This window comes from Patagioenas fasciata, chromosome 5, assembly GCF_037038585.1.
Source record: "Patagioenas fasciata isolate bPatFas1 chromosome 5, bPatFas1.hap1, whole genome shotgun sequence".
Classification (NCBI taxonomy): domain Eukaryota; kingdom Metazoa; phylum Chordata; class Aves; order Columbiformes; family Columbidae; genus Patagioenas; species Patagioenas fasciata.
The window spans coordinates 65,914,979-65,937,495 of record NC_092524.1 but is presented as its reverse complement, the minus strand read 5'-3'; the positions used below and the strand labels follow the sequence as shown (position 1 = coordinate 65,937,495).

Sequence of the window (22,517 nt, the reverse complement as noted above, 5' to 3'; positions counted from 1 at the left end):
ACACTGTCGAAGAGAGAGGGCAGTTGCTGTCCAGGTGGTAACGGAGTCCCCGTCACAAGCCTCCTTGCGACGGCCTCTTCAGACCTGTGCAACACAATTCTTTTTCTCAGGCCCCTCTCCAAGTCATTGTCCAATTCCGTCTACCAGGCCACCTGTTCTACAAGTCCCTCATGGTGATGTTCAGGCAAATACTGTTCTTCAAACCGACTCTTACACCACCCCGTGGCTGAACATTGTCACATCCCAATAATCTCCTCAGTTCATATCCCAGTCTGTGTTTGATGTTGTTGGAGTGCTAAGTCATTTGTATAAAACCTGTCTCTGATCACTCCCTTTGCTATTGATTTCTGGCTACAAGAAAGTGTGGCTTAGAACTTGTTCTCTGCCTAGACCGACTTTTGGGGTGCCTCCATGACATTCCTCAAAGGGGGCAGTGGAGGGGGAGGTACAGACCTCCTCCTCTCTCTGATGAGGAGTGATAGGATATGAGGAAATCGAATGAAGCTGCGTCAGGGGAAATTCAGATGGGACATTACAAAAAGTCCTTCCCTAAGTGCGTGGAGGGCAGCTGCAGCTGGTTCCCCAGGGAAGGGGTCAAAGCACCGAGGCTGTTGGACCTCAAGGAGTGTCTGGATGACGCTCTTAGACAAATGGTTTAATTTTAGGTAGTCCTACGAGGACCTGGGAGTTGGAATTGATGATCCTTATGCGTCCCTTCCAACTCGAGATATTCTATGATTCTGTGATCATAACCAGAGAGCCATGCAAGGCCGGGATGTTTCCTGAAAGTGCAAGGTGCAAGGAGGGAGAACAACTCCTGAAAATGCAGGTCTTCCGGCAGACCAGGGCAAGAGTGAATGAATTCTTGATTTTGCTACGCCCGGGCGTGTAGCTCTTACTTTACCTTGTAAGCTGTCTTAGTTCAACACACACAAGTTTTCCCATTCTTACCCCTCAGATTCTCTCCACTGTGCCACTGGAGGAAAGGGCTTGAGCAGCTGTGTGATGCCAAGCTGCCTGCTGGGATGAACCCGCAACACCTGGGAAGCCAAAGCCAAGTGAGTCATGAAACCAGAGCCCACCACATCAGCTCTTCTGCAAAATGCTCCCTGATTCTGCAGCACCTCAGCAGTTTATTGCCTTCCTGTGGCAAGGTTTTGGTAGCCAGGGATTACAGGGATGTCTTCTGTGAGAAGCTGCGCCCTATGCCAGCGTTCCCCGAGAAAGTGACGCACAGACACTCACAGATGCAGCATTTGCTCAAACACAATTTGATTGGAAACTCTGCACAAAGCTCTCAGAAGGAATGGACACTCTCAAAGTCGGGGTGGAGTCACTGTCCAGGTGGTAACAGAGTCCCTGTCACAAGCCTCCTCGCGACGGCCTCTTCAGCTGCATTGTTTCCCACTCCCCAGCGTGTGCTTTTGCTGGGGAGGAAAGGGCACCAGTTCCCGCTACAGACTGATCAGCGTGTTCCTCGTGTCCAGCGAGAAGGGAAAGCAGGGTGACAAACCTCTTTGTCATCACCGGCTGTGCTGGAGAGACCATCAGGAGGGGATCGCTGCCACTTTTGGTAGAGGGCTGCTGCGCAGGGTGTTCCCTTTCCTTTCCCTGCCCTGCATTCTCCTCTCTTTTTGCCTCCGGGAAGATACATTCACCTGCCAGCAGCTGTGACCTGCGCAAGCACAGTTCTGTGCAGAAAGACCTCTTTCAGCGTCCGTGGACAACCATTCTACGAACCCGATTTCCCAGCTCCTCAAACTCAAGCTGTGCATGCTCATGGGCGTCAGGATCCTGCCCCAGGTGCTGGAAGAGGTTGAGCGGTTCAGCCATTCGCAATTCCAGGGGTAAGATGATCTCCTCAGGCACGTTCTCATTGCCGATGAAGAAGTGGTTCAGTTGTTTCTTCTCCAGGCAGCTCTGCAGGTACTGCAGGATGTCGTTCAGCCGTTCCCAGAAATGCCTCCCGCGCCAGTTTGACAGGGGGATGGTGGTCAGCACGTGCATCACAACAGTCTTCAGTGTGTAGGTGGAAATGTCTCTGCCCAGCAGGCAGCGGACGCAGATCTGCAGGCATCTGAGGTGGCAGGTGTCAGGCAGTGTTTGGCTGGCAATATGCCTGAAGAACTTCATCTCTGCCACAGCATAGCTCTCTGGCCACATCGTGCTAGGGGTGTAGGCAGCCTCTGTATACTGGCTGCTCACAAAGATGTCAGAGTCGCCTTCTTGCACCCCAAAAAGGAACTCAATTAAAATCCTTTTCCCCCGGCGTTGTGTCACACAGAATTTGCAGGAGCGGTCGGAGGGCAGCACTGTTAGGCGGTGTGCAGCTGAAATAGGCAGAGCCCTCCAGGAACATCTCAAGAACATCTGGAAATAGCGAGCAGTTTTCTGCACATCTAGGTAGGAGTCAGTGCAGAGGTCCTCTAGGATGGTGGGGCCCGCATTCCTCCTCTGCTCCTGCTCAGGGTCGTGGAGGAAGCAACGTGTCTGACCTGCCGGCTGCACCATCTCACAGGTACACACCAACTCCACACGGATGCGAAAGTTCCTCATCAGCCACACAGGACCCGGCTCGAGGTGGAAGAGGTGTCCACTGGGGGGCTTCAAGGGCAAAAGCAGGCGGTAGGTGATGTCTTCCTCACGGGGACTCCAACCTTCAAAGGCACTGCCCACCTCAATGGCCTTTTCCAGCACTGGGAAACAGGCATTTGACAAGAGATACCGAAAGACAAGGATGAAGGTTTCCATAAGGTCCCTCACAGTCTGGTAATCTCTGTCCAGGTGCTGAACTGGCCACTGGATGTGCTCCTCAAAAAACATTCCCGGCTCATTTGCATCATCATCCTCTTCTTCGGATTCATTTGAACTGTCATTCTCTTCTTCGTGTTCCTCCTCTTCCACGTCACTGTCGGAGCTCTGCTCTTCTCTCTCTGGCTCACGGCTCCATTTCCTGAGCCACCAGCAGAGCCCAAAGAGCAGGAACAGGACTCCAGCAATGACCCAGAACTGCCAGTGCTGCAAGGCAGAGAGGAGCAGGAATGCCCAGGTAAAGCCGTTCGATTCCTGGCTCCATTGCTCCTGATTCATCTGCTCTTCCTCCTGCCACAGCCGAGTCGTCTCCTGTTGCAGCATCTCCGCACGCAGTTCCATACGCCTGCGTGTCTCCTCATCCAGTTCTTCACCAACCAACTGCACACTGTGGATAAGAATTTGCAAAATCCCGAAGACAATGTCCAAGAGAGCCATGGCCTGCAGGAGAAGGGAGAGAAGGGGCTCAGTGGGGCTGGGCGGGAGGGAGGGGGCTGGTGCTGAGGGGAGCAGGGCCGGGGGCCGCAGGGAGCTGGGGTCAGGTAGGAGTGGGGCCGAGGCAGCTGGGAGGCAGCAAGGGCTGCCCCGGCCCCAGCCGCGGCTCCATGCCCTGGCCAAGGTGCTCCCGCGAGTGGCCGGGCCCTCCATGCAGGGTGAGAACCCACCCCCAGGGGCCACGTTTCTGCCCCGGCCCCGTCCAGCCCAGCTTCCCCCCACCTGCGCACTCACCGCTGGCCCAGTCCGGACTGGGGCAGCGCTGCTGCTGGCGCCCCTGATAACCGCCCCGTGGGGACTCGTCCACTGTGATGTCACAGGTGCCAGAGCATGTCACAGGCAGGTCCACCAGCCCGTCCGGCCCACTCACAGCTGCCCCGCTGCCCCAGTGAAGGCTGGGCCAGAGTTCATGTTCTTCACGGGCCCTTGCATGGTGCTTCACGTTGGGTTTGTTATCCTCTGCCTCCCCATGGCAATCTCATTATCATAGAACATCCTGTGGTTGGAAGGGGCCTATGTGGACCATCTGGGCCACCTGACTCTGCCCAGTGCAAGCTTCAAGTTAGATCACACAATCATAGAAAAATTTAAGTTGGAAAAGACCCTTGAGTTCACTGAGTCCAGCTGCAAGCCTCTCACTGCCAAAGACACCACTAAACCATGTCCCTAAAGTGCCATGTCTACACATCTTTTGGGTACCTCCAGCCACGGTGCCTCAAGCACTTCCCTGGGTATCTACTTTGAATGCTTGATAACCCTTTCAATGTAGAACTTTTTCCTAATAGTCCATCTAAACCTCCTCTGGAGAAACCTGAGGCCATTTCCTCTCTTCCTATCACTTGTTACCTGGCAAAAGAGACCAACCCCCACCTCACCACAACCTCCTTTCAGGCAGTTGGACACAGCAATAACGTCTCCCCTCAGCCTCCTTTTCTCCAGGCTGAAGCCCCTCAGGTCCCTCAGATGCTCTCCATCACACTTGTGCTCCAGACCCTTCACCAGCCTCATTGCCCTTCTTGAACTCGCTCCAGCACCTCAGGTCTTTCCTGTAGTGAGGGGCTCAAAACCCATCCCAGGGTTCAAGGTGCGACTTCAGCAGTGCCGAGTACAGGGGGATGATTACTTCCCTTGTCCTGCTGGCCACAAGCCAGGATGCTGTTGACCTTCTTAGCCACCTGGGCACGCTCCTGGCTCACATTCAGCTAGCTGTCAATGTCCTTTTCTGCTGGGCAGCTTTCCAGCCACTCTTTCCTGAGCCTGTAGAGTTACATGAGGTGGTTAAGACCCAAGTGTTGATGACCCAGAACTCGGCCTTGTTGAACCTCATACAGTTGGCCTTGGCCCATAGATCTAGCCAGTCCAGATCTCTCTCTAGAGCCTTTCTACCCTCATACTTACATCAATACTCCACAGATAATACTAAAAGCTACCTGCCGCATACAACCCTCACAATTTGTACTCCGAGTTTATCCCACTCTCTCCAAAACAAAACAATTCAGGTACACAGCTCAAATCTATCTAACACTCAGCACTACAATTAGGACACTTTGCACCATAGATGGGTTCACAACACTCACACTCCTTACAAGATAGAAGCCACGGCAGCTTCTGCTGTAGTTTTTTGCATTTAAGTGCATAGTGGAAACCAAGGTATATCCAAGAATTAAACAAAACTACAGTATGCTTTACAGCTATATACAGAGCCACCTTTACACCACAACAGAGTAATGGAACAACCAATACCAAAAGCTGTCCACACAAACAATTCCACAGCATCTACAGTATACCTTTAAGGTGCTAGCAACCCCGTATACACTACGCTGCCTGAACTCTGTATCACGACTTATGGATAGTTTACAAGGACATGACTGGTCCCAGCTTTCAGAAAAGAAAGACTTCTTACCAGAGCTCCTTGTCTGTCCCTGCAGCGATCCGACTGAGATGAGGAGTCTCTCCAGAGACATCTCCAGGGCGCGCCAAGAGAGTCCTTGACCCAACGGGTCCTGCAGCCGGACAGAGCGGGTCCTCTGGCTGGCTCACCAACTGAAACGGAGAAATAAACACAACAGCAGAGTCAATAATACTGCTAAGCAACACTCTTTACTTTATTGGTGCTGGGGAACTCTGGATGCTCTTGCATTGCTTATATTCACATAATTCTTACATATGCATTACAATTTTTGGAAAAGTTTGACATACAATACATCTATAGTAGGAAATATTTGATGATGTTAGCTATTATTGTTTAGTTTCTTACTGACAATACATCTCTTAATTATTAGTTAAATATCCACTAAGCCCTCAGCTTCTAAACAATGTGTTACTTAATCTTCTGTCTCCCTCTTGTCATGCAGAAGAATCTAAAACGTGAAAAATATCCCCTCATTGGGCAGGTGGTCAGAAAGCATTTACCTCATGGCAATTGGTTAATGATGGGTACATCTTCTATAACTTAATCACAGTATACATTAACTTGGTAGCTTCTGTTCAGAAGCAAGGCAGAAAAAAGGGATATGCTTCTGAAAAAACAAGACAGAGAAAATAGCAGCAGAGACAGGAAAAGAGACCAAAAGAGCACCAAGGAATAGGGCAGAGAAAGAAGAAAATCACTGCAGCAGCAGCGGGGAGGAAATGGAGGAAAAAACCTGGCATGGTCAACAGGACGGAGAGGAACACGACTACAGGCAGGGAGCGGGACACGGGGATACAGCAAGAGACAACGGGAAGCTGATACCAAAAAGTCGGCAAAAAAGACTCTTTGACACTGTTTTGAAAGTGTTAAAAACCAGGCAATTGCAATACAGCCCGTCGGACGCCCAGAGGATTGCTCCTGTAATTGAACGTGCATGTGATTCGCACTTCTTGGTATTTATTACATATAGCTATTGCATAGTCATTTGTTTCTACCGTTTAGCTAATGCATTAAATGCACATTATTTTCATGACCCCACCCTTTGCTGGCAGTCCATCTTTGGTATTCCAGAGTCTTCATCAAGGGTCTCTAGTGGTCCCCAGTGTCCTTGCAGCCTGGTGCCCCCCTGCCTCGGTGTCGGCTTCTTGACCTCATTTCTTGAGCATGCATATTGTCATTTTGTGCTGCTACTCAAGTAGCTCTTTCGCCATTTAGCGGAACGTTCCATTTTCCCAGCTTGCAAGCCAAGGACATCCCGCTTTGCCTCACCTCCAGTCTCTATAGAGCTATTTTTTCTCTGTTAGGTTTCTGTTCCATTAGGCCTAGTCTTGCTACGTTATGCAGAGGGGTTTCTAAAAGATTTTTGTTCCTCTTATCAACGGGAAGCAAGAGAGAGAGAGCAACAGGCAAAAACAATGACAGAGAGAGAGAGACTGCAAGAAGCACAGGGGGTTGGAGGAAGAAAAAGAGGAATTGGGCGCCCTGCAGACAGATGGAGGACAGGAAAAAAAAATAGAGAAAAAAAGGGAGGTGGGGGCAAGGAGCAGCACGAAGGCTCAGAACAGGAATGAGGATGGGAAAACTGCCATACAGAGCGAAAAAAGCCAGAAACTCTGAGAACGACAAAGGTATAGAGAGAGAAGGTGAGGGAAGGGAGGAAGGAAAGAGAAAGACAGGAAGGTGGGGAGACAGAGCAGCAGGTACAGACACAGAGAGGAAAAGAACGAGCCAGAGAAAGCTTGGGGAAAAAGGAGGCAGAGGGGCAGGGAGGCGCCAGGATGCACAAGACAGGGACGAGGCCCCGAGGGCCAGGAACTCCCAGCGGCTCTCACTCTTGGTGCTGCCGGGAGACTTCTAACAGCTCAGATGCTCCTGTCTCCTTCTCTCTTCCCTTCCCCTTCTATAACTCCAGGTGCACAGCCATCCTCCTCCTAGGAGAACATGTTGGGGTGCCAGAGCTCCCACGAGACAAACTTCACGGACACGGAGCCTCGCCGGCTTGTGTGTCACACAAGCCGTCCCATGCATCAGGATACACGCACGGACCCTGCCGCGCATGTTGGCGGTCCAGCCCGCTGCAGGCCACGCAGAGGGACCCTTTGCCACCCAGACAGAGGGGCTCTCTCTCTTGCCCAAGGCAGGAAGCAGACATCAGGCCAACCGCCCTGGATTCCTTCCTCTTTATTTCTCTCCAACCCCTCCGGCTCCAGCCATGGCAGCCCCTGTCCACAGATGGGACGTGCTCCCCTGTCCATTTTCACGACGAGCTGCAAGATGAGCCTCACCAGCTGGAGGTGGGTGCAGTCGACGGCATCCCCGGGGAGGGAGCAAACGGCCACATCCTCAGCGTGGCACCTGAGAGAGGGAGAGAAGAAGCAATGGCTGTTAGCCCTGTAGCTCACCTCTGTCTGAGCCGGCTCGTTCCGCGGGGGCCATCAGAGACACGCCAAGGGCCGGCTTGCCGCCTTCACAATGGCACTCGGGAGCGGCCCAGGGACACGGGACGGGTTCGCAGGAACTGCCGGAGCTGAGGGCGGCTGCACGGGGCGAGCGGGGCCGCGGGAGGAGGCTCAGGGGAGCTCTGGTAAGCTGGGGACACGCCTGGCAGCTGCCCCCGACGGCTGTCGCCTCCTGCTGTAATAGTCAAATACAACTCAAAGAAATTTAGAATAACTTTTATTAAAGATAAAGGAGCAAAACAGTGCTGGGCGGCCGGGGAGTCACTGCTCCACCCAAAGGCACGCGAATTGGTTACAGAAGAAAAGTGTTTATGTACAATCTTTAAATACACGGCCCAGATCTTCTTCCTGAGTGGTCAGATGGGTTGCTATGCTGTCAATGTCTTCCCCGCACAGCAAAGCACATTCCCCCCCGCCATAGGCACACAACATCTTTCCCGCCAAAACTTACAAAAACAGAATATGGCAAACTATGGCGGTTTAACATTTACACAACTCAGTGAATCATCAACTACTAACATATTCTCGGTTTGATTCACAAATTTACTTCAGTTATGCAACCTATAACACTGCTCCTCTGCCAGCTCCGGGGACAGCAAAAAGAACTTTTTCAAATACATAGCAGATAAAACTAATACCAGAGGCAATGTAGCCCCACTGATGAATGGGATGGGTGCCCTGGTGGCAGAAGATACAGAGAAGGCAGAATTACTGAATGCCTTCTTTGTCTCTGTCTACTCTGCTAGAGGCTGTCCTGGGGAGCCCGGTACCCCTGAGACCCCAGATGAAGCCACGTCAATGGAGGAGTTTGCTTTAGTCGATGAGGACTGGGTTAGGGAGCAATTAAATAGTCTGGACATCCATAAATCCATGGGTCCAGATGGGATGCATCCGCAGGTGCTGAGGGAGCTGGCTGAAGTCATTGCTGGACCGCTCTCCATCATCTTTGCCAAGTCTTGGGAAACGGGAGAGGTGCCCGAGGATTGGAGGAAAGCAAATGTCACTCCAGTCTTCAAAAAGGGCAAGACGGAAGAGCCGGGTAATTATAGACCGGTCAGCCTCACCTCTGTCCCTGGGAAAGTAACGGAACAGCTTGTCCTTGATGCCATCTCAAGGCATATCAAGGATAAGAGGGTCATTAGGGGCAGTCAGCATGGCTTTACCAAGGGTAAGTCATGCTTGACCAACTTCATAGCCTTTTATGAGAATGTAACAAGGTGGATGGATGATGGCAGAGCGGTGGATGTGGTCTACCTTGACTTCAGTAAAGCCTTTAACACAGTCTCTCACGGCAGCTTCACAGCTAAGTTGAGCAGGTGTGCTCTGGACAATAGAGGACTGAGGTGGGCTGCAAACTGGCTTAAGGAGAGAAGCCAGAGAGTGGTGGTCAATGGTGCGGAGTCCAGTTGGAGGCCAGTATCTAGTGGAATGCCTCAGGGGTCAGTACTGGGGCCAATATTATTCAATATATTCATTAACGATTTAGACAAGGGAATTGAGTGCACTATCAGCAAGTTTGCTGATGACACTAAGCTGAGAGGAGTGGCTGACACGCCAGAAGGCTGTGCTGCCATCCAGCGGGACCTGGACAGGCTGGAGAGTTGGGCGGGGGATAACCTGATGGAATTTAACAAGGGAAAGTGTAGAGTCCTGCATCTGGGCAGGAACAACCCCAGGTTCCAGTATAGTTTGGGAAATTACATATTAAAGAGCAGTGTAGGGGAAAGGGAACCGGGGGTCCTGGTGGACAACAGGATGACCATGAGCCAGCACTGTGCCCTTGTGGCCAGGAAGGCCAATGGCATCCTGGGGTGTATTACAAGGGGGGTGGTTAGTAGATCAAGAGAGGTTCTCCTTCCCCTCTACTCCGCCCTGGTGAGACCCCATCTGGAATATTGTGTCCAGTTCTGGGGCCCTCAGTTCAAGAAGGACAGGGAACTGCTGGAGAGAGTCCAGCGCAACAAAGATGCTGAAGGGAGTGGAGCATCTCCCTTATGAAGAAAGGCTGAGGGAGCTGGGGCTCTTTAGTTTGGAGAAGAGGAGGCTGAGGGGTCGCCTTATTAATGTTTATAAATATATAAAGGGTGAGTGCCATAAGGATGGAGCCAGGCTCTTCTTGGTGGCAAACAATGATAGGACAAGGGGTAATGGGATCAAGCTGGAACACCAGAGGTTGCACTTAAACTTGAGAAGAAACTTCTTCTCAGTGAGGGTGACAGAGCCTGGCCCAGGCTGCCCAGGGAGGTTGTGGAGTCTCCTTCCCTAGAGACATTCAAACCCGCCTGGACATGTTCTTGTGTGACCTCACCTAGGCATTCCTGCTCTGGGGGGGGAACTGAACTGGATGAGCTTTCGAGGTCCCTTCCAATCCCAAACATACAGTGATACTGTGACCTCCGCGGGGGCTGCCTCCAGACCCCCTGGAGCCGCCTGTACCGAGCACTCCGCAGCCTCCAGTCCTGTCCCCGGTGCCCCCCGAGACCCCACGGACACGCGGGATGCAGTTATTGGCACTGGAAGGAGCCGGTGCGCCCTGATTGGCTGCTTTCCACCCCACCGCGCATCCCATTGGCTGCTCCTCCCCGCGCTCCGCCCCCACGAACTCTCCTCGGGACGCACTGGAGTGAGGACCGCGCAATTTACGCGTATTTTCCCCAAAAACACGGCTGCTGGACCCGACTCTCTGAGACGGTGCGGTGCGGTGCGGTGCAGAGCGGAGCGCAGCGGAGCGGAGCGGAGCGGGCCGGGCCGGGCACTCACCAGGGGCTCGGAGGCAACAGTGCGCGCAAATAGTACACTGGAACCCCATTTTTGTGCATGCGCATGGGGAAGTCCTCGAGACACCCCTTCCCCGTGTCCCGCCCCTTCTCTTCCCTCTCTGCAATCTGATTGGCCAGCTGTGCACGTCGATTTCCATTCTCTCCGCCTATCATCACCCCTCCCTGTTTGTCCCGCGCTGTGCTCCGCTCCGCCCCTCAAGCTTTCTCTGATTGGCCCGCTTTGCATCTCCGTTCGCATTCTCTCCGCCCACTCCTGGAAGCTCGGGGCCATTTCCACACTCGGCGCGGCTTTCCTTCTGTCGCCTTTTCTAGCTCTTTCTCGAGTTCTCTTTCTTTTTCCCGTCGGTCCGTTTGAACCCTCGGGTGCTCCATCTGCATATCTTAAAAAATACATATATTAAAAATACACATATATCTATCTCCCTATAAGTATCATATATATAAATAGAAACATATATCTAATTCTATATAAATATATGCATAAATATATAGAAACAGAAATATATCCTCCCAGGGAAAACAGCTGCCGTGGGGCTGGGCTTCAGAGAAGTGAGTGGGTGGGGAGGACAGGCTGAGACGGGGAGACCATGGGCAATTTGGGGGGTGCAGGTGCCCCGGGGGTCCTCAGGCAGAGGGGCTATGAGGGGGCAGCGCAGAATGGGGGGTGACGGGGGACACATCTCACGGGCGCAAAACCCCCATGGGCCGTGTTTGGAGAGAAACCGTTTGGGGAGGGGCCAGAAGACCAGTTTGGAAGGGACAACACAGATCATCTGGTCCAACCTGGGGTTGGAAGGGGCGCACGGGGACCATCTAGGCCAACCCCTGACTCTGCACCGGGCAAGCTTGAAGATGAGTCAGCAGTGTGTCCTGGCAGCCCAAAGGGCCAACCATGGTCCAGGGCACACCAAGCACGGCATCGCCAGCTGGGTGAGGGAGGAGGTTGTTCCGCTCCACACTGCGCTGGTGCGGCCCCACCTGGAGCACTGTGTGCGGTTCTGGGCACCACACGATAAGCAGGACATCCAACTTAGGGTGTGTCCAGAGGAGGGTGACCAGGATGGTGCAAGGCCTTGAGGGCAAGACTTGTGAGGAGCGGCTGAGCTCCCTTGGCTTGTTCTGCCTGGAGAAGAGAAGCTGAGGGGTGACCTCATTGCAGTTCACAGCTTCCTTGTGGCAGTTGCACATCCCCTGAGGAGATCCAGAGACTTCAATAGGACCTTGATGGCTCTTCGGGACTTACTGTGCCCTTTTGTGCCCCACTGTGCCTGTGCCCACATACACGCCTAGGATGGTGCTGGCAGTCATGTCCTACCCACACCTGGGGGCAAGGTGACTTCACCTCCCCTGGCTGGGGGGGGCAGGAGGGGTGGGACCCTTTGCCTATTGACAGGGTCCTCAACAAAGGAGGTTCCCAGAGAAGCTACAAAGCTTCTGGACCATGTTGTAATGACCACAGCCAGATCTCACCAGGTTATAAAATGGGGTCCCCATCAAAAAACCCCTTTGAGTGGCCTTCTCAGAGCATGCAGAGCATCCTCAGTCTCTTAACTGGAACCTTCCATTAGATTGCGACACTGTCTAGAGAGACCTCCCAGGACTGAGAGCCCCTCACCTCCTCACTTGGGTGAGTGGTTGTTTTTCTCTGCTGGATATACCCTTGAGTGAGTCCTTGCCTAACCCAGCCAAGTAAATATGTCTTCTGGGTACCCTTGAGTGGGAGGCATCTAGATTTGCTTCTGGTGAGTGTATGCACGCACACCGTGGATTTTCATTGTTCTCTGTAGTCACACCCCAATTATCTCCTGTCACGATCCATTCAGTGATGGACTGGTGATGGATCCTCTGCCTTGATCTCGAAGCACAAGATTAAGGCAAACAAAACGCCAAGGGGTTATAATTCAATCAAACGGTGTTACTTTATTATATTGCCCGTAAAGCGGCACACGATAGAGAAATGTAGAGAAAAAGCAAAAGAAAAAGGGGGAGAAGGATTTGCTACCACCAGACGAGTCCCAGAGGCATCCCTCTGGTCTCAGATCCCGTAAGAAGAGTCCTGCTGGTCCTCCGTCATGATCAGGGATCCTTTGGTGGGGAAATCTCAACAATGTCCAGTCACGAATCTTCTTTTATGCTTCTCCACCCCCTACTCGCACCCATGGATTGAGGCCAATCTCTGCCTAAGTTTTGCAATCCAGGCTTAAACTGCGCAGACCCAAAATGTCCCCACTTTACTTGCCAGAACCCATGATCTGGCTGAAGGGACTGAGAGCACCCTTAGTAAGTTTGCAGACGACAGCAAATTGGGTGGGAGTGTTGATCTGCTGGAGGGTAAGAAGGCCATTCAGAGGAATCTGGACTGGCTGGATCGTTGGGCTGAGGCCAATTGTATGAGGTTCAACAAGGCCAAGTGCTGGATCCTGCGCTTGGGTCACAGCAACCCCAGGCAGCGCTATGGACTCGGGAAAGAGTGGCTGTAAAGTGCCTGGCAGAGCGGGATCTGGGGGTGCTGATTGAGAGCAAGCTGAACATGAGCCAGCATGTGCTCAGCTGGCCAGAAAGGCCATCCTAGCTTGTATCAGGAATAGTGTGGCCAGCAGGACTAGAGAAGTGATTGTGCCACTGTGCTGGGCACTGGTGCGGCCCGACCTTGAATCCTGTGTTCAGTTTTGGGCCCCTCAACATAAGAAGGATATTGAGGTACTGGAGACAGTGCGGAGGAGGTGACGAGGCTGCTGAGGAGCCTGGAGCACAAGTCTAATGGGGAGCAGCTGAGGGAAATGGGGCTGTTTAGCCTGGAGAAAAGGAGGCTGAGGGGAGACCTTATCACTGTCTACAACTACCTGAAAGGAGGTTGTAGAATGGAGGGTGTTGGTCTGTTCTCCCCAGTAGCAAGTGAAAGGACAAGATGAAGTGGCCTCCAGTTGCACCAGGTGAGTTTAGATTGGATATTAATAAAAATTTTTCATGGAAGAGGTTGTCAGGAATTGGAACAGGCTGCGCAAGACAGTGGTAGAGTCACCATCCCAGCAGGGGTTTAAAAGGCGTTTAGACGAGGTTCTTAGGGACATAGTTTAGTGCTAGAGTTAGGTTAGGTAATAGTTTGATTCAATAATCCTGAAGGTGTTTTCCAACTGAAATGATTCTATGATTCTATTCTAGGTTCAAAATTATGAGATTACCATGGGCAGCCAGAGGATAACAAACCCAGCGTGAAGCACCACGCAAGGGCCCATGAAGGACATGAACTCTGTCCCAGCCTTCACCGGGACAGTGGGGCAGCTGTGAGTGGGCCGGACGGGCAGGGCTGGCGGGCGTTCCTGTGACATGCTCTGGCACCTGTGACATCACAGGGGACGAGTCCCCACGGGGCAGTTATCAGGGGCGCCAGCAGCAGCGCTGCCCCAGTCCGGACTGGGCCAGCGGTGAGTGCACAGGCGGGGGGAGGCTGGGCTGGATGGGGCCAGGGCAGAAACACAGCTCCCGAGGGTGGGTTCTCACCCTGCATGGAGGGCCTGGCCACTCGCGGGAGCACCTTGGCCAGGGCACGGAGCCACCGCCACCAGGGCCGGGGCAGCCCTTGCTGCCTCCCAGCTGCCTCGGCCCAGCTCCTACCTGTCCCCAGCTCCCTGCAGCCCCCGGCTCTGCTCCCCTCAGCACCAGCCCCCTCCCTCCTGCCCACCCCCACTGAGCCCCTTCTCTCCCTTCTCCTGCAGACCATGGCTCTCTTGGACATTGTCTTCGGACTTTGGCGAATTCTTACCCTAAATGTGCAGTCAGTCGGCTATGAGCTGGATGAGGAGACGCGCGAGCGCATGGAGCAGCGTGCGGAGATGCTGAACCGGGAGATGACTCGGCTGTGGCAGGAGGTAGAGGAGATGAACCAGGAGCAGAGTGTCTTTGCTTGGGCATCGCTGCTCCTCTCTGCCTTGCAGCACTGGCAGTGCTGGGCCGTTGCTGGAGTCCTGGTCCTGCTCTTTGGGCTCTGCTGGTGGCTCAGGAAATGGAGCCGTGAGTCACAGAGAGAAGAGCAGAGCTCCGGTAACAACGTGGAGAAGCAGAAACATGGAGACGAGAATAACGATGCAAATGACCCAGGAAGGCATTCTGAGGATCCCAGACAGAGGCGAGTTCGGAAACGGGACAGAGATCGCCAGGCTGTGAAGAACCTGGTGCAAAAATTTATCGATCTCTTCAACCGTGACGTCTCCAATACTTGGTACCCTGTGTTGGAAAAAGCCATCGAGGTGGGCACCGCCTTCGAAGGTTGGAGTGTCTATGATGAAGACAACCCCTACTGCCTGCTTGTGCCTCTGAAGCCCCCTCATGGACACATCTTCCACCTGGAGCCATGCCCCTCATGGCCAATAAGGAACTTCCGCATCCGCGTGGAGTTGGTGTGTACTTGTGAGATGGAGCAGCCGGCAGGAGAGACACGTTGCTTACTCCACCACCCTGAGGAGGAGCAGAGTAGGAAGGAGGGCCCCAACATCCTAGACGACCTCTGCACTGACTCCTACCTAGATGTGCAGAAAACTGCTGAATGGTTCAAGGAGATGGTGAGACGTTGCTGGAAGGATCTGCCTGAGTCAGCCACACACCGCCTAATGCAGGTGTACTCGGAGCGCTCCTGCAAATTCCAGGTGCTGACACAAGACTGGCAGAAAAGGTTCTTCATTGAGTTGATGTTTGGAGTGCAGGAAGGCGACTCAGACCTCTTCCTGAGCAACCAGTGTGTAGAGGCTCCCTACACCCCAAGGACCTTGTGGCCAGAGAGCTACGCTGTGGCAGAGATGAAGTTCTTCAGGCATATTGCCAGCCGGGCACAGCGTGACACCTGCCACCTCAGATGCCTGAAGCTCTGCGCCCACTACCTGCAGGGCAGAGACTTTTACATCTATATCGTGAAGACAGTTGTGATGCACCAGCTGACCACCATTTTGCCCCTGTTACGCTGGGAGAAGTCTAATTTCCTGGTGCGGATGGAGCACATCGTGCAGCACGTGGAGAGCGGCCTGCTGGAGAGATGCATCAACCACTTCTTCATCGGCAATGAGAACGTGCCTGAGGAGATCAACTTGCCCCTGGACGTGCGAACGGCTGAACCGTTCAACCTCTGCCAGCTCCTGGACTATGAGAGTGCACGCCTTGATTTTGAGTGTGTGCTTAGTGAGCTTTGGGGACTCTTGCTGTATGAAAGCTGAAAGAGGTCTTCCTGCAGAGAGCTGTGTTTGCGGAGGTCACAGCTGCTGGCAGACGACCGTGTCTTCCAGGAAGCAAAAAGACAGGAGAACGCAGGGCACGGAACGGAAAGGGAACACCCTGCACAGCAGCCCTCCACCAAGACTGGCAGCGTTCCTCTCTCAATGGTCTCCCCAGCGCAGCAGCCGGTGATGACAAAGAAGATTTTCACCCTGCTTTCCCCTCTCACTGTCAGGGCCATGGTGGCAATTTCACATTGGCCCAGATAGTCTTGCTGGGAGCTCTGGCGGGGCAGGGACCAAGCGAGAGGCACTGCTCCATGTGCCTCTGCGTGTCCTCTGGGGCCTGGGGGACACTCTGCCCACCCCAGACACTCCCCGGGGAACTGTTGCCACAGAACTGAGCACGCTGGACATGGGGAACACGCTGATAAGTGGGCAGCGGGAAATTTTCCTGCCCAGCAAAAGCACACACTGGGGAGTGGGACCTGATGCAGCTGAAGAGGCCGTCGCGAGGAGGCTTGTGACAGGGACTCTGTTACCAACCAGACAGTGACTGTACCCCTGACTTTGAGACAGTCCGTTCCTTCTGGGAGATTTACTTAGTGCAGAGTTGCCAATAAAAGTTGTGTTTGAACAAATGCCGAATCCGGGAGTGTCTGTGCATCACTTTCTTGGGGAACACAGGCATAGGTTGCAGGCTCTCACAGAAGATACGCCTGTAATCCCTGGCAACTAAGACCTTGCCGCACAAAGCCAATACGCTGTTGAGCTGCCGCAGAATTAGGGAACCTTTTGCAGAAGAGCTGATGTGGCAGGCTCTGGTTTCATGGCTCACTTGGCTTTGGCTTCCCAGGTTTTGCAGGTTCATCGCAGCAGGCAGCTTGGCATCACACAGCTGCTCAAGCCCTTTCCTCCAGTGGCACAGTGGAAAGAATCTGAAGGGTAAGTGGGAAAACTTGTGTGTGTTGAGCTAAGGGAGCTTAGTCCGTAAAGCAAGAGCTACATGCCCGGGCAGGGCAAGATTAAGAATTCATTCACTCTTGCCCTGGTCAGCCAGCAGAGCTGCCTTTTTGGGAACTGTTCTGCCACCCTGCACCTTGCCTTACCAGGAAACATCCTGGCCTTGCATGGCTTTCCAGTTATTATCATAGAATCATAGAATATCTTGAGTTGGAAGGGACCCATAAGGATCACCAATTCCAACCCCCAGGTCCTCGCAGGACCAGCTACAATTAAACCATATAACTAAGATTGTCCTCCAGACACTCCTTGAACTCGGACAGCCTTGGTGCCGTGACCCCTTCCCTGGGGAGCCAGTTCCAACCACCAACCACTCACTTAGGAAAGAACTTCTTTGTAATGTGCCATCTGAATTTCCCCTGACGTAGTGTCAAGGAGGCACTCCAAATGTCAATTTTATGCAGACAATACAGGGTCTTATCCTTCTGAAAGTGACTTTGCAAAGGACAATATTATGGGGCAAAGCACTACCAAAGATCCAAGGAAACAACTGAACCGTTAACGACATGGCACTTGTTGCTAGAGACTCAGATTAAAAGAGCAATGGGAAGAGGCAGAGACAGTGGAGGGGGGTGGCTCTTCTGGGCTAGATTTGGAATCAAAAAAGAAAATGTGCACAGTTCTAAACGCCCTTATTACTAATGATTCTCCAGCACTGCTCAAGTCCGCGTTATCTGGTCGCTTGGATGAGGGTAGCAGCATTCTCTTGAAAAGTTAAAAGGAGAAGGAGTATGTGTATGTGTTGCCCCGAGATCAGATAGAAACCATGAAAGACTCAAGCAAAATTAGACCTATGCCATGTGACAGCTATAGATCATTTAGGATGGAACAACGGGGTTCGGTGAAAGGGGCAGGTATCCCCCAACTTTTGGAAGAGACACCAATTGGCATACGGCAACTACAGGTGCTATTAGTTTCTGAAATCCTGAGGCAGTCAGCAGGCCTTGCGTATGGAGCTATGATAAAGGTGCCTGAAACCGACAAAGCAGCCAACTCATTTACGACTAATGGAGGGCCCGGCCGCTCGCCAAAGCACCTTGGCCAGGGCACGGAGCCTCCGCCGCCGGGGCTGGGGCTGGGGCAGCCCTTGCTGCCTCCCAGCTGCCTCAGCCCCGCTCCTACCTGCCCCCAGCTCCGTGCGGCCCCCGGTCTCGCTCCCCCCACCGCCAGCCCCCTCCCTCTCGCACAGCCCCACTGAGCCCTTTCTCTCCCTTCTCCTGCAGGCCATGGCTCTCTTGGACATTGTCTTCGGACTCTGGCGAATTCTTACCCTAAATGTGCAGTTGGTCGGCTATGAGCTGGATGAGGAGACACGCGAGGGCATGGAGTAGCGTGCTGGAGTCCTGGTCCTGCTCTTTGGGCTCTGCTGGTGGCTCAAGGAAACGGAGCCGTGAGCCAGAGAGAGAAGAGGAGAGCTCCGGTAAGAACATGGAGGAGGAACACCAAGAAGAGAATGATGACGCAAATGAACCAGGAAAGTTTTTGAGGATCACATACAGAGACAGTTCAGAACCGGGACAGAGACTGCGAAGCTGTGAAGAACCTGGTGCAAAAATTCATCGATCTCTGCAACTATGAGTTCTGCAATACTTGGTACACTGTGGTGCAAAGAGCCATCAAGGTGGGCACCCACCACCTGCTTGTGTCTCTGAGGCCCCCCCCGTGGACACATCTTCCATCTCGAGCCGGGCCCCGTGTGGCCAATGAGGAACTTTCGCATCCGTGTGGAGTTGGTGTGTACCTGTGAGATAGAGCAGCCGGCAGGAGAGACACGTTGCTTCCTCCACGACCCCAAGGAGGAGAAGAGTGGGAAGGAGGGCCCCAACATCCTAGATGACCTCTGCACTGACTCCTACCTAGATGTGCAGAAAACTGCTCACTGGTTCCAGAAGATGGTGAGGTGCTTCTGGAAGGATCTGCCTGAGTCAGCCACACACCACCTAATGGTGCTGCCTTCTGACCGCTCCTGCAAATTCCAGGTGCTGACACAAGGGTGGGAGAAAAGGTTCTAAATTGAGTTGATGTTTGGGGTGCAAGAAGGTGACTTGGACATCTTCCTGAGCAGCCAGTATACAGAGGCTGCCTACACGCCTAGCACGATGTGGCCAGAGACCTATGCTGTGGCAGAGATGAAGTTCTTCAGTCATATCGCCATCCAGGCAGAGCCTGACACCTGCCACCTCAGATGCCTGCAGCTCTGTGTCAGCAGCCTGCTGGGCAGAGACATTTCCACCTATACACTGAAGACCGTTGTGATGCACCTGCTGACCATTATACCCCTGTCATGCTGGCACAAGGACATTTTCATGGAGCGAGTGGAGGACATCATGCTGTACCTGCAGAGGTGCCTGAACAAGAAAGGCCTCAACCGCTTCTTCATCGGCAATGATAACGTGTCTGAAGAGATCATCTTGCCCCAGGAACTGCAAACGGCTAAACCGCTCAATCTCATCCAGCACCTGGAGCACGATCCTAAAGCCCATGAGGAGGCATGGCTTGATTTTGGTGTTGCAATGTTGGCTTCATAAACTGGTTCTCCACGGACTCCTACCACCTCAGATGCCTGCAGCTCTGTGCCCGCAGCCCGCTGGGCAGAGACATTTCCACCTATACCTTGAAGACAGTTGCGATGCACCTGCTGAACACTATACCCCTGCCAGACTGGCCCAGGAGGCATTTCTGGGAACGGCTGAACGACATCCTGCAGGACCCGCAGAGCTGCCTGCAGAAGAAACAACTGAACCACTTCTTCATTAGCAATGAGGACATGCCTGAGGAGACCATCTTGCCCCTGGAATTGCAAATAGCTGAACTGCTCAATCTCTTCCAGCACCTGGCACAGAATTGTGACGCCCATGAGCACGCACAGCTTGAGTCTGAGGAGCTGCGAAGTCAGCTTCAGAGACTGCTTCTCCAAGGACGCTGAAAGAGGTCACCCTGCACAGAGCTGTGCTTGCACAGGTCACAGCTACTGGCAGGCAACCATATCTTCCAGGAAGAAAAACGAGAGGAGAATGCAGGGCACGGAAAGGAAAGGGAAAGGGAAAGGCCCTTCGCCAAGACTGGCAGCGTTCCCCTCTCGATGATCTCTCCAGTGCAGCCGTCGGTGATGACAAAGAGGATTTTCACCCTGCCTTCCCCTCTCACTGTCAGGGCTGTGGTGGTGATTTCACATTGACCTGGATACTCCGCTGGGAGCTCTGGCGGGCCGGGGACCAAGCGAGAGGCACCGCTCCATGTGCCTCTATGTGTCTGTCCTCTGGGGTCTGGGGGACACTCTGCCCACCCCAGACACTCCCCAGGGAGCTGGTGCCACAGAACCAAGCAAGCTGGACACTGGAAACACACTGATCAGTTGGCAGTGGGAACTGGTGCCGCACATTTCCTGCACAGCAAAAGCGCATCCTGGGGAGTGGGACCCGATGCAGCTGAAGAGGCCGTCGCGAGGACGCTTGTGACAGGGACTCTGTTACCACCCGGACAGCAACTGCCCTCTCTCTTCGACAGTGTCCGTTCCATTTCTTCTGGGATCTTTACCATGTGCAAAGTTTCCAATAAAAGCTGTGTTTGAATAACCGTCACGTTGTGAGTGTTTGCGTCACTTTTGTGGGCATCGCGGGCATAGGGTGCTGACTGTTCAGCTGCGATAGATTCAGGGAGCATTTTGCAGAAGACTTGATGCAGTGGGTTCTGGTCTCTCTGGTTCTGTAACTCGGGCTTCCCTGAGTCCATGCTCCTCTATTGGTGGAATGGGAATAATTTGTCACCCACCATTGCTGCGCACAGTTCATTTGTGCCATGGGGAGCCTGGAGTGGCTTCCTTGGTAGCCGTATGCAGGCCAAGTCCTGGGAGCCCACGTTGCAAATATGTGCATGTGTGTTCATGCATGCAGTTTGGAAAGGAGTGGGTATATCACATGGAATTCTGACTGTGGTTGCACCAAGAGTAACGCTTTGCAGATCAATGGACTTTCTCTCAATTTAAATCTGTGACGCTAATCAGAATACAACCTTAAATTCCCTGTGTATGTCATGTGTACCCTGCTATAACTCACTGATGCCTTCCTGGGAGGGAGCAGAGTCACTGCTCAGGGCGCCTGCATACAGGTGGGTGATTAGATCCTGGATCCACCACTGCCGTCTCAAAGGCAAACTCAAAAGCAGCAACCAGCCACCCCATCGCTTAAGCCAGTGGCCTGTCTTGCTCTTCCACATCCTACCGAGAAAGACGAGACTGCTTAGTCGATACGGAATCATAGAACCATTCTGGCTGGAAAAGACCCTCAATATCATTGAGTCCAGCCATTAAACCAACACTGGCACTAACCCAAGTCCCTGAGAACGGCACCTGTTCCAATGCCCGACAGCCCTTTCTGGGAAGAAATTGTTCCCAAGATCCAACCCAACCTCCCCGGTGCAACTTGAGGCCATTTCCTCTCATCCTGGTGCCTGTTCCTTCAGAGAAGAGACCAACACCTCCCCCCAGCTCCAAGCTCCTTCCAGGCAGTTCAGAGATCAGAAGGTCCCCCTTCAGCTCCTGTTCTCCAGCTGAACCCCCCAGGTCCCTCAGCCGCTCCCATCACATTTGTGCTCCAGCCCCTTCCCCAGCTTCGTTCCCTCCTCTCAACTCGCTCCAGCACCTCAAGGGCTTTCTTGGTGTGAGGGGAACAATCTGCCTTCAGACGACATCAGGAAAAGATCTTTACTTGTCCTACTGATTCAATCTCTCTTCTAAGGGCACATACACCGAACGTCCCCCGCGAGGTGACGGGAGGCCCGGCCGGACTCTCACCCGGCTGCTCCATGACATCCACCTTGGCAACGTTCACTTCCAGGTCCTCGCCCCACTCGGCAAACTTCTCCCACTCGGGCTGCAGGCTCTGGCAGGCGGGACACCACGGGGCGTAGCTGCGGGCAGCGCAGGTCTGTCACCAACGGGCACCGCTCGGTCCCCGCCACCTCAGAGCGGGCCGCCGCGGGCCGCCCCGCCCCGCCCGCCCACTCCCCGGCAGCGCGGACGACCCCGTCCCGACTCACAACTCCACCATCCACTCGCCCTGCAGCAGCTCCTGCCACATGCCGTCCGACAGCAGCTTCACGAGGCTCCGCTTGCCCAGCGCGGCCGAACCGGCCGCCAGCGCCAAAAAGCAGCAGAGCAGACCAGAGCAGAGGGCAGCGCGCACCGCCCGCCCCATCGTGACCCGCGCGCTTCCGCCTTCCCGCTGGCACCGCCCCGCAACGCCTGACAACGCCTGACAACGCCTCTCAACGCCTCTCAACGCCCCGGCGCATGCGCAGAAAGAGCACTGAGAATACCCCCCTCCCCCCCCCCACGAGTCACAGAAATTAGGGGACTGAACGGGACCTGGGAAGCTCATCCAGTGCAATCCCCCCGCAAGAGCAGGAACACCCAGATGAGGTTACACAGGAAGGTGTCCAGGTGGGTTTGAATGTCTGCAGAGAAGGAGACTCCACAACCTCCCTGGGCAGCCTGGGCCAGGCTCTGGCACCCTCACTGAGAAGAAGTTTCTCCTCATATTTAAGTGAAACCTCCTGTGTTCCAGTTTGTACCCATTGCCTCTTGTCCTGTCATTGGTTGTCAGTGATAGGAGTCTGGCTCCATCCTCCTGATACTCAACCTTTACATATTTATAAACATTAATGAGGTGGCCACTCAGTCTCCTCTTCTCCAGCTCCAGAGCCCCAGCTCCCTCAGCCTTTCCTCACACAGGAGATGCTCCACTGCCTTCAGCATCTTCATGGCTCTGTGCTGGACTCTCTCCAGCAGTTCCCTGTCCTGCTTGAAGTGAGGGTCGCAGAACTGGATGCAATATTC

General features: G+C 53.6%; 3 protein-coding genes and 1 pseudogene across 5 annotated transcripts; 2 read left to right on the top strand and 2 right to left on the bottom strand.

Annotated features, from left to right (window-relative positions):
- Nucleotides 1–1,710: 1,710 nt before the first annotated feature.
- Nucleotides 1,711–3,459, bottom strand: LOC136102561 (inositol 1,4,5-trisphosphate receptor-interacting protein-like 1). The gene has a single exon (XM_065839726.1). The coding sequence runs from the start codon at nucleotides 3,457–3,459 to the stop codon at nucleotides 1,711–1,713; it is 1,749 nt and encodes a 582-aa protein (XP_065695798.1).
- A 4,402-nt stretch (nucleotides 3,460–7,861) lies between these two features.
- On the bottom strand, nucleotides 7,862–21,933 carry LOC136102479 (thioredoxin-related transmembrane protein 1-like). Of its 3 annotated transcripts, none has more exons than XM_065839575.2 (3): nucleotides 21,719–21,933; nucleotides 21,474–21,589; nucleotides 7,862–10,837 (listed from the first exon to the last, which is right to left on the bottom strand). In XM_065839575.2, exons 1-3 carry the CDS (start codon nucleotides 21,874–21,876, stop codon nucleotides 10,653–10,655), a joined length of 459 nt encoding a protein of 152 aa, XP_065695647.2. In that variant the 5' UTR covers nucleotides 21,877–21,933; the 3' UTR covers nucleotides 7,862–10,652. The 3 variants fall into 3 exon arrangements, with proteins under 3 accessions (XP_065695647.2, XP_071665885.1, XP_071665886.1); XM_071809784.1 differs by lacking the exon at nucleotides 7,862–10,837 and adding an exon at nucleotides 12,352–16,596 and having other exon boundaries at nucleotides 21,719–21,930; XM_071809785.1 differs by lacking the exon at nucleotides 7,862–10,837 and adding an exon at nucleotides 17,866–20,897 and having other exon boundaries at nucleotides 21,719–21,930.
- On the top strand, nucleotides 14,177–15,661 carry LOC136102318 (inositol 1,4,5-trisphosphate receptor-interacting protein-like 1). The gene has a single exon (XM_065839296.2). It carries the CDS (start codon nucleotides 14,177–14,179, stop codon nucleotides 15,659–15,661), a length of 1,485 nt encoding a protein of 494 aa, XP_065695368.1.
- Nucleotides 17,908–19,438, top strand: LOC136102317 (inositol 1,4,5-trisphosphate receptor-interacting protein-like 1; annotated as a pseudogene).
- Nucleotides 21,934–22,517: the final 584 nt, after the last annotated feature.